Source organism: Numenius arquata, chromosome 11 (assembly GCF_964106895.1).
Source record: "Numenius arquata chromosome 11, bNumArq3.hap1.1, whole genome shotgun sequence".
NCBI lineage: Eukaryota > Metazoa > Chordata > Aves > Charadriiformes > Scolopacidae > Numenius > Numenius arquata.
Window position 1 is genome coordinate 20,265,444 of NC_133586.1, and position 11,590 is coordinate 20,277,033.

Below are 11,590 nucleotides of genomic sequence, written 5' to 3' on the forward strand. Positions count from 1 at the left end.
ATTGCCAAGTAGACATCATATACTTAGTATTAAAAACAAACAGAACATTCCCAATCATTTTTCTACTATGCAAGTGCCAAAGAATAAGGAAACTCAAAGACAGACATATCAGGCAAAATTTTTTTTTTTTTCCCTTAATTTTCTTGGCTTCCAGGTCTCCACCTTGAACACCCGGGTCTCAGTTTAGAATAGCCACTGAGGTTTCTCCACCTATTTGTGAATTAGCTGCCTTCAGTACACCTCCTGCGTGAGATACTACATATCGCTTTCAGAATAACAATTCATAAGCAACAGCCTAGTATGAAAAATATTAGGCATAATTATTTGTACTTTTGCTATTCACACAAGAGTACATCATGCTAGAATAGATGTGTCATTAACGTACTACCTATATTGTCTCTAGATCTTGCACATAAAAATTAGACTAAAAATACAACAGCTAACATACAAGAAACTTCTTTAGCCATCAGCTGTATGCTAAAGTCAGAAAGCACTAATTTCAGAATTTGAAGTTGCGAGCACACTCTCGCTACGCTACTAGTAGTTGACTAGTAAAAGCAAGATGCTCAGAAGCCCTGTCTGTCACGGTGCTGTTTCATTTCTGCTGGTTTCCATTTGAACAAGTGCAAACTTCTTTCCAAGTTCTTAGCACTGCAGTATTTGTCTTTCAGACTTTACAGGGAAATATTGGTTTAGAGTTAATTGCCCTTTAGTCCTTTAAAAACTTGCTTGTTTAAGCTTCTAACAACTGATATTGATATTCTCCCTTGTGAAATGAAATCTATACCCATATTTTCACTTCAGAAAAGAAGCAGTTCAAGCACAGGACACTTCCGGCAGATTAGCAATTCCTGGCACAGTTCCTCTTCACTACAGATTATTTTTCAGGCTGACCAAGATGTTTCACCAAGTATGGTTTCACCATATTCATTATTTCATTCATATGAAAATAGCATTTCCTACCTTGTCACAGCTGGTACCAGCTACTAAACAAGAAACTTCGCCTCCAAGACGTTTCGCCGCAGTGATAGCATTTAGTGTAATGGGTGTAAGAGTCTCATTGTTGTGTTCTGCTATGACTAATGTACTCTGAGACCTCCGGAGCAGCGGTGCCTTTGAAAAACAAAGAGAGAGAGAGAGGAGTTTGATACTTAGCATTCAAGTAAAAAATTGTTCCTAAGAGCATCCAATGCTTTACAGAAAGTTATCAATTACACAAACTGTAAAACACTGCTGTCAAACAAAATAGGCTAAATCTAGATAATTTTTATTAAGTAGGCAGGATAAATAAGGTGTTAAAAATAAAAACGTATAAGTTTGCTTGACTTCAGCACATTTATAACATGCTGTGTTTAAACTAAAACCTCCACAGGAAAATACTGAACAGTATTAAGAAAAACGTTTTAATACATTACATTCAAGCTCAGTTGATCAGGTTAACTAAGTAACGTAAAGAGTGAAAATTAAACCAGCAATACTAAGACAGAAGGAAATCAAGGGGAGCAAATAAGTATTTACTTGTTGGTTTTTTGGAGTTTTGGTTGGTTGGGGGTTTTTTTTGTTTGTTTTGGGGGCTTTTTTTTGTTTTGGTTTGTTTTTTTTACTATAGGCTTTAGCTGAAATCTAGCTACAGAACACACTTTTTAAATTTTTTAATTAGTTATACATAAAGCCAAAATTGCATGCAGTGGCAGGATGACAATTAAGCAGCAAGGGCTCAGAGCCCGAAAACACACTAATAGAACTGTTGATAAGCATCAGGTTCATTTTTCTTCTGTTTTCCTTTAAAACATCTGACACTTGACCACTTAATCTACCACAATTTAATGATCCTTAAATAATAATTTTGACCAATTCACCATTCACGCAGACTTTAACTTCTAAAGCAAAAATGAAAGAAAAAAAAAGGGGGGTGAGGGGAAAGCAAAGAATGGCCATGAAACCAAAGCAAAATATTCTAAGCTCTGAGACTTTCCTCTCTAATTTTCAGGTGAATCAGGAAAAAGCATTATCCCTCCAAGACAAATATTAGGGTAGGGAAAGGGTTTGGGGTGGGAACAGGAATATTATCCTTCAAGTCTTTGTTTATCCTACATAAAGGATTCAATACTCGAGTTATGATGAATGTAATATGGAACACATGGAAAACAAAACAAGATTCATTAATATGACCAAGGCACAAACACTAACACAACGTTAAAGACTGCACAGCCTATGCTCCTTTGCACATATATTCTCACTCCATCTCCCCTCACACCAAATACGCACTTACCCACCACTGAAACTAGGGAAAAAACCCCAAAAAGTTTCAGAAAATCTGAGAGGCTAAAATTTGGATATGGACTTCAAGCACACAAAGTCTACCTGCTAAACTTCACACAGAGAAAGCAAATCCTGAGGACTTCCCTGAAGCTAACCACAGTGTAAAAATATAAATACAGAAATAAGTTTTTGCAGAATCAGTATCATTTGTCATTTTGATTAAAACAATAAGGATTCTTGTAAAAGTGCTCTGCATTTTATCTTTTATGCTTAAGGTTACTTGTTATGATTAAAGATTCTACGATCATTTGAAGCCAATTGCCAGTAACAAAATATTTATTGCCAATATAGTTCAGACACCATATTTTTGATTATGTTTCATCATTTACAATAAAAGTTATGAGATTTTAGTCACTGTTTGAAGAATAAATCCATGCTTTTGTGGCAAAAAGCCCACTTTTCCAATGATTTATAGTCATGTCACAGGGTAAAGTGGACCATGTTCCTGAGAGATTCTGAAGTTTTCAAATTTCCAAAGGGAGCCGCATGCATTTTAAACACGCACTCAATTCTGACTACATTATGATCTTTTCCCTAAATAAGTACTGCACCACCAGAGCAGCTCTATATCTTTCTGTCGAATGATTCTAGAATAAACTGAGAAATAATTTTTTTTAGCCAAAAAGATTAAGCTTTGCAGTTGCTTGAGCAGACTGGATATTACAGCATTAACTAGGTACTATTTCTAACCTGGTAATCGCACATTTTATATTTGTGGGAACTGCACACGAGAAGGTCACTTTATGCCTACATGCATGACACTTCTGAACACAAAGACAAGACCAGATTTAAAATAAATTAATAGTCACATTCCAGATCTTGTGTAAAGATCCCATCTTGGGTAAAGATATCCTAGGTCACAAATAAGATTCCTATGTGAGTCTGAATTTTAATATACTATCACAGTTAAACACATTTTTTTTAATAAACAAAACAAAAACAAACTGAATTTTGTTGTTTGTAGTAAAGATTCTGCAGTAAAACCAGAGGGTAATTCATCTAGCCACATATGAGTCTGAAAACTGGGACTCTGCTATGAGTCAATGAAGAGGACAGGTAGTTATTTTGACAAAGGAACTTGTCCAGCTGCACATGTGCGAGAACAGCCCATTATTTCACTGACATGATTTTTCCACCTGTACTTGGGCAGGAGGTCTAGTTTCAAGCCTAGATAAAATAGGAAGGTTGGGTATAACCCTAACCAGCTGACAGCAAGGATAAAAAACCCAAGAAATAAAACAGGGAGAACCACCAAACTGTTGAAAACAATGCCTTGAGAGGGAACAGCACTCAGCGCTTGTGCCACAGAAGGTTCCCAGTGCAAACCAAGCTCAGGTTATCCAAAGAAATCAATTACAGTTAAACATCCTACAAACTTGGGCAATCAGGAGCTTCTCAAGCATGCCAGTAGATTATGAGCACATCTGCCAGCAACCAGTAGAACTGGAAATTTATTTCACTGAGGTTTAGATATAAACTGAAGCTAGGCACCTATGCTTCCTCTACAGCAGAAACATCTACATTTCCTCTCTGGTGGAAACTCAGACAGTGATTCGGTTTATACTAAAATAAACATTTATGAAGGAAAAATGTCTGGAGTTTCCAATCTCCCCCCCCCCGCCCCCGCAGCATTTCCTGTAGAGCAAACCTGGCCTCTGACTTCCAGATGTCTAAAAGTTGGTAAGATTAACCTAGATGTGCAGTATACATCAATTAAGCCACTTGCAAAGTACCAAAGGATTCACTGAATGTATTGTCTCAAGTTTCCCCAAAGCACGTTTTGGTTTCCCATCTGAGAAACTCAGCAATGTTTTCCAAGCAGAATGTTAAAAATTTAAGCATATCTGAATTTCTAGACTTCAGACAAAATAACTGAGATTACTTGCTGCTACTGTTCCAGCCAAACGTTAGAAATCTGGACGTGCCCAGTACACATGAGCAGATAAACCCATGTGTGAGGCCAACATCCAAAGTACTCATTCAATTTGCGCAGGTGATCTGCTCTTCACAGCAACACCAACACAAACTGAACGTATGCTGGTCTTTCAGCACGTAGACAGGTCACCTGAACAGCACACAAGCAGGCCCAGCACTTCTGAAACACGGATTTGCTGCTTATATCTACAAAACATATGTATTAACAGCTGGAAAATCCCAGCCAAAAGTGTTGTAAATCTTTGCTTGGTGAGACTGGTGAGCAGACAGGTACCAATGGCCTCTGCAGTCAAGAGTCGAGAGCTGCCTGCCTGCAGTCTGCTCCTTGTAACACAGGAGTATGAAATCAGCTCTGTGAGTGACACACATGGCAGACAAGGGAACAAAAGGTGGGACGGCCAAAAAGCCTTTCCAGTAAACGCAAGACCTCCAGCAGGTGTATTCTACATCGCCCCATACTTCAAATATGCATCAATATAAACTAGGCTGCTAGAAACTGCACCCAGGAAACTGAAGTTTGCTTCCCAACCTCTTCAGAGGAACCACTGGAAGTTTGGGGAACTAAACCGAAATAGAAATTCACAAGGCAAAAGCATCTGACAACTGGACCCACAAAGGTATCTCTAGAGCTGATTTTCTAAGCTGTAAAAGCAAACTGGACAGAAATTAAAATTTTAGAACTGCTTAGTAGGAATTATATATCCCATAGAGACCCATTACCACTGGGCAAAACTCCCAAGAACTGTCTCCAGGAACTAGGGATTGGGGTATTACTAAAGACAATGGCTATATTCCTATACAACAAAACAATCCCTAATTCTATTAAGACAGTCTTGTAGCTGCTAAAGTTTAAAAAACAAACAAACAAACAAACAAAAAGATAAAAAATATTAGGGAAGCTCAGGGAGAGGAGAGAGGTCTAGCAAAAAAGCTTATACTTCTCCTAGAACCTCTGTACAAATCTGGCTATAGACAACAGAAGAGGTTTAAGCGACAGCTAGTTAACTCCAGGACACGCTAACTAGAAAATCAGCACTAGAGACACCTGAACTGAAAAAGAGCTATAACCGCAGCAAAGAACAGCAAAATAAGTAAAGAAAGCATCTATAAGAAGGATTTATTTAGGAAACAGTAAAGACTTAAAAATTACAAAGGAATTGAAGCAGCAGTGGAAAGATGTAATACAGAATAAACTTTTTGAGATATATCCCATGCAAACCGTTAATAAAAAACAAAGCAACAGAGCTGTTTTTAAATACAGCCAACACTACTGAAAGTGAACTCAAGGTAAATGAATACATTTTAAAAGTTAATAGTCTGAGTTTATCAATGACAGTTGAAGGATACATACAAAGTATTCCCTAAGACTACAAATGTAACCCAGTACTTTCTGAGTGAGGTGTGTTTCAGGCTATTAAACCTATTTATCTGAATAATCTCAGGTTAAAAAAAAACACACACATGCATCATGAGATATATATGACTGAAATAAAATCCAACATTTTCAGAAACACCAAGAAATTGAAAACTCTGAACAAATCCACAGGAACTCAAAGACTCAACAGCTGTGAAAACTGGGGACCCCCCCAAACACTGTAAAGATAAAATATTCAATATCACTAAAAATTAAGCAAGTGACATTTCACTTTGTTCTAAAGCTGTTATAATGGAAAATACTACACTACAAAGTGAGAAAGGAAACCTGACAGCACTTTTAGCTGAAGATCTCCAACAGCTTCATAAGAACATGCCTATTATTTTGTTTAAGCCAACTCTAAAGCAACTCTTGCCTCCAAAAAAAAACATATTGCAGAAGCAAACGCAACTTTTATTCTATCTGGACCTTTAAAACAACAGCAGAACCCTGAAAAACCAAACACAAAGCAAACAGGTTTCTTACGAAACAGAGTGCTACAATGTCCTTCACTCTGTCACACTGTTGCTGGGGTTTTTTTTAAGCAACCCTGGAGGTCAAAGTGAGGGAGACCAAGAGATCAGTTTATGACTTGAAACAGTCAAGACTAGCACTGCTTGCCCTTTGTGAATACCCTCAGGATAAATTCTAACTTCAACACAGGCTGAATAACAACTGGATACAAAATTAAAGGCACTGGTATCATAATCCGCCTACAACCAACTTGGCCCCAAACTGCTGGGTAGCATCATATAAGAAGAAGAAAGAAAAAAAACCCAAAACTGTGAACAGGCAAATAGGCAGACACTTGCTTATCTGATAAAAATGATCAAAAAACAGAGAATGGTAAGGGAATACACTACTTGTTTGTTGTTTTATAAAGTTAGGAATGTGTGACCTCAAAATGCCCCTTAACTAAAAGTCTGCAAGACAATCCTGATGATCACAATTTCATATCATTACAGGTTTGGAAGGGACCTCAAGAGCTCACTGAAGGCTACCCTCCATCAGATGCAAGGCAACCATATCTATGTTATTTCCAACATATCTGTCTCGCTTATTGTCAGTGTGTTCGAATGATGAAGACTCCTAGGCAACCTATTCCAAAAACTTACTTTCCTTTCAACTATAAAGGATTTCTTAATGTCTGTCTTAACTCTTTGTAGCTATCTTAAATAGCTTTCCTGCAATTTAAGCCAACTGTTATTATTTTATCGTTCACAGACTGGTGAAAAGGCTGACTCCCATCTCTGCACCAATTTTTTGTGTACTTGCAGCCTCATATTCCTCCTCGGTGCTCCCATCTTTAAATCATACAACTCCAACCTTTCCTTGCTGCTCATACTTTACAGGTCTCTCGCGTCCTGTTTTTCTCTAGATTCTATTCACTCTTGAACTGCATGAGCGTTAGCAGTGCTGAACTGGAGTTTGCTTCACTCCTCTGGCAGACTACGTTATTACCCACACCCTGAAGACGCATATAATGTTTTATTGGCTTTATTTTATAAATTTATGAGTGTAGATGCATACAGCTGCAAACCAAGGGCCTCGCGTTCCCAGGACATGAAACTGAATTGTGCAGTGATCATGAGAATAAATTATTATTTACACAGCAGTAATACGTGTTCTAGGAGCTCCAGAGATCATCAAGACCTTTGCTCTGCAAAGCCTACAGCCTAACAATAACTGAAAGATGTCCATGACTGCAACAGTTATCATTTTCAGATTAACTAAGTCACATATGTCCTGGTCTACCTTTGCTTCTCTTTTAGCCATTCTTACACCTGACACTGATTAATATATCCAGAATTACAATTTTAGAGCTGGTCAGAACTATAGTATGTGTAAAAGCCTTGGAGAGCTCAAAAACCAAACTTGCTAGATTTAAAGCTCTTTTAGGAGGGCTATTTACACACAGTTCTAGTGGAAGAAGTGTCCCCTAGTGCATGCCATGAGTTCGAACAGATATTCAGGGACATTTCATAAATCATCTACTCCAACTAACCTTGAGTTCACCTACTCGTTAAATTTGGTAACAGCCATCATGACACATCAAGCAGCAAACGGCCTCCAGCACTCCTCACAGCTGAACAATATGAAGGTCAATTTGGAAAAGCAACAAGTGCTTCACATTAGGTTCGGTCCACTGATTGTGAGGGTTAAATCAATCCCCCTTCTGCACAGCTGTGTTCGTGTGATTGAGAAACGCTGTGTTAACCTCTCAAAACCCCAGAAAGCCTCTCCTTCAGCCACAAATTTCTTTGTAATGTTGTTAAGAGTTTGCAGTAGCAACTCCAAGAGTCTTTTCAAGAGTCTTTTTCCAAGCGTAAGGAAAGTACTCCCGTTCCTCAGCTGGTGCTGTAGGAAGGGGGATGAGAGTGAGCACTCTGATAAAGTTATAACAACGACCCTCAACTCCTGCCTGGAATGCGCACTGAAAGGGCTCCTTTAACACTCGGCGTCCCCTCAGAAACTTTATTTTTAACAGCCACGGTGCGGCAGAGGAGCGGAGTCCGGTGGAGAAGTTCGGCCTGTTCCTCACCCCCCCGCCCCAGGCCCCCCCTCGGCCACTGCTGCCAGGCGCGCCGACGGCGGAGCTCGGCCCCGCGCAACCTCCGGCCCCCTGAGCAGGGAGGCCCGCACGGCCGGGGCGGAGGGAAGGCAACCGACCCCTCGGCCCCCTCCCCGCCGCCCCCGGCCCGCCCGCACTCACCGCCCGCCTCAGGCGCTGCGCCGCCACCGCCCGCAACATGGTTCCGCCGCCCGGGCCCCGCGCCGCTCTCGCGAGAGCCGCACCCCACCCCGCCGCCTCATTGGCCGGAGCGGCGGGCCAATAGGCGGCCGGAGAGACTACCTCCCCTCCGTTTACCTTCCCCACCAGCCGCCCCGACGGGGGGCGAGGGGCGCGCGGGCAGGGCGGCTGTTGGCGGGGCGGCTGTTGGCGGGGCGCCTCGGAGAGAAACGGGCAGCTGCCCCGCCGGGCACGCGCGCCTTGCCGCCCAAACGGGCGGGTGGGCAGCGCCGCCCGCCCCCTCTCAGCTAGGCTCCCCCGCGGCCTTGGGAGCAACGGGGGCACCGAGCGCCTGGCATCCTCGTTCGAGAGACCCAGGACTAATTTATCTCCTAACGCCTGGGAAAATTGCACTTTCAGAAAACTCCAGTGTCTGAAAATACGTGCTTTACAGCCAACTCCGGCGTGCGGGTTTCAGGGTCCCGTCTCTTTGAGCCTTGCCAGGCGCAGGGATGAGGAGGAGCGAGACCCGGGTGCTTGATCCAAGCTGCCAACAGGGTTATTTCATACCACGAATGTCACATCTAATATAAATTACAAAGTTTGTTGTGAAGCTCTCTGTCCCTTGATGGCTGCCATCCTGAGAACTCCCTGCCCCCGTGCCAGACCCCTTCCCTTCCTCCCACGTGGGCTGTCCCTGCAGGGAGTGCACGGCTTCTTGTGACGGAATGGGCTGAGTGTAATCCTTGTGTATTTCATATTGGTATCTGGATTAATCACCGAATCACGGAATTGTCAGAGTTGGAAGGGACCTCTAGAGATCATCCAGTCCCACTCCCCTGCTAAAGCAGGGTTGCCCAGAGCACATCACTCAGGACTGCATCCAGGCAGGTCTTGAAAATCTCCAGAGAAGGGGACTCCACGACCTCCCTGGGCAGCCTGTTCCAGGGCTCTGGCACCCTCACTGGAAAGAAGTTTTTCCTCATATTTGAATGGAACTTCCCATGTTCCAGCTTGTGCCCGTTGCCCCTCGTCCTATTGCTGGAAACAACTGAAAAGAGTCTGGCTCCACCATTCTTCAACCCACCCTTTAGGTACTTGTAAACATAGATAAGGTCTCCCCTCAGCCTTCTCCAGGCTGAAGAGCCCGAGCTCTTTGAGCCTTTCCTCGTAAGGGAGAACCCATATTGATATTAATTATTTAGTCTTATCCTAGTCTATTGATACCTTAGCCCTCAGGTTTCCTTGTTTTTCCCCAATCCCCCTGGTGGGGAGGGGTCATCGGGTGATGGAATAATTGGCTAAATGACAGTAAATTGTTGTGAGTTCCACAAACCATAACAGGCACTCAGGAGAGGTCAGGCATCACGGCCCACCAGTTGTCCAAAGGGCCTGACAGCTTCAAAGACCCATCAATGAAACTGTTTCAGGCCAAATTCACTGACACAGTATGTGCTCTGGCTCTCCAACAGCCTGGTGTCCTGGAGAAGACAGCAGTGGCCACCACGCTAGAGTGACCACTCCATCAACCCAAGCACACATGGATCCGCAACATTCCCAACTGACCTCCCATCCCAGAAATCGCCAGATAGTGAGCCACGAATGCAGCTTCTTCCTTCCCATCCTGAAGTGGTTTAGAGGGAAAAAAAAAAAAAAAACAAACCACACAACACAAAACCCCTGAGCAATTATGGCCCTTGGACTGTTCTTCCAAGACTAAGTGGTGATCTGTGCCGTGTCAGTGATTCGTTCTGCGTTTCTGAGGCGCCCCATAGAAAAGCAAAAGGCAAATTGCTCAAAAAAGGCTCTTCGGCTTTGCCACAGCCTTGGCACAGGATCACCTCTAAAATTTATTCTGCCACATGATTTTCACATCAGATGCCAAAAAGTACTACAGCTTTACAGCAAAAGCTAACCAGGCCCAGCAACGCAGGCACCCGAATCAACAATTTACTTGTCTCAAATCTCAAATGCCTCTATAGTAGAAGAAAAGCAGCTGTACGTCGTATTCCAGCTTTCTGGCCTCGGAGCACTACCTAAACACCCCGAGCCCCGAGGGAGGGCTGCAGAGGGAAGAGCTGAAGGAGGTGGCAAACGTCCTTCAGGGCCTGTGCCTGATTAGATGGATTCAGGAAGCTCCAGGGCTGCTCTAACTTCTGCTGGGGCCTGGAACCACCCTTCAGCCAATCCCCAAAAAATGAAGAAAATAGAATGAGTGTTTGGGGCTTCCTGTGCATCTCCTGGATTGCGCAAATCATTAGGTTAAAAAAAAAATAAATTATTATTTTCATGAAGATAAGGGGAAGGATGATTTTGCTGAAGTCGCAGGACCCTGAGATGGATTTGAGAAGAGGATAAATAATTGAAGCAGCTGTTTACCGTCAGTTGGAGAGGTCGTTAAGGTGCAGCATAACTCTTTAGAGATGTGAAGTTTTATAAAGTATAGAAATCCCTATCTGCACCCTCAATAATCCAACAAAAGCAAAATAAGGACATCCTGGACATCCTTAATTTGGCCATTATGTCCTTTTAATTAAGGTGTTTTACTCATTAAAAGCATGGCACGCAATTTCATAATCCTGTTTTAAGCTCCAAAACTGAGCTTCCAACGTGCCCAACTGATGGGGATGAAATCTTTAACAAAAAGAAACAACACATGGACACCTAAAAACCCAAAAGCACAAAAATACGCAAACCAATCTCATTTGAGCTTGTTTTTGAATACCTCCCGCCAAAACAAAAGTGAGCTACTATCAAAATTGACCTAATTGCATCGTAGCTCAGAATAAAGCGATCCTTTCACTACGTGTCTGGCTTAACGGCCTTAACATCATATTGTCATGAGCAGGGTGACATCGCCACCCTTTAGGTCAGATTTCAAGGTGTAGTGTCACCAATCCAGAGGCGTGACAGGCTTTTTTATTATGTTTTCTGTTTATAATTTTGATTCAAAAACCTCGGCAACACTTCAGATGCTCGTAATCCTTATTGAAACTGGCTTGATGCGGATTACACCCTGAAGCACAAAGGAAGTCTTTATCACTTATGGCCAGTGTTTCAGGAGCTTATAACTGTAATCGGGTAGGGATTATATCAGCATGATCCATATTAGCTCAACGATGGCAAAAAGCTTTTTTTCTGTGTGACCTCCCCACCTAGGGCACGACAATAATAAAAATGGTAAGGTG

General features: G+C 42.3%; 1 protein-coding gene across 3 annotated transcripts in view; it reads right to left on the reverse strand.

Annotated features, from left to right (window-relative positions):
• The window catches only part of ETFA (electron transfer flavoprotein subunit alpha), a 33,520-nt gene extending 25,048 nt beyond the window's left edge, over nt 1-8,472 (reverse strand). The window contains exons 1-2 of one of the 3 annotated variants that reach the window (XM_074155462.1): nt 8,385-8,439; nt 964-1,113 (exon numbers count right to left, since the gene is read on the reverse strand). In XM_074155462.1, coding sequence (XP_074011563.1) covers nt 964-1,113; nt 8,385-8,423 — 189 coding nt within the window. In that variant the 5' untranslated portion in view covers nt 8,424-8,439. Of the gene's footprint in view, nt 1-963; nt 1,114-8,384 lie in introns of all 3 variants that reach the window. The other 2 variants (XM_074155461.1, XM_074155463.1) reach the window with 2 other exon arrangements.
• Nucleotides 8,473-11,590: the final 3,118 nt, after the last annotated feature.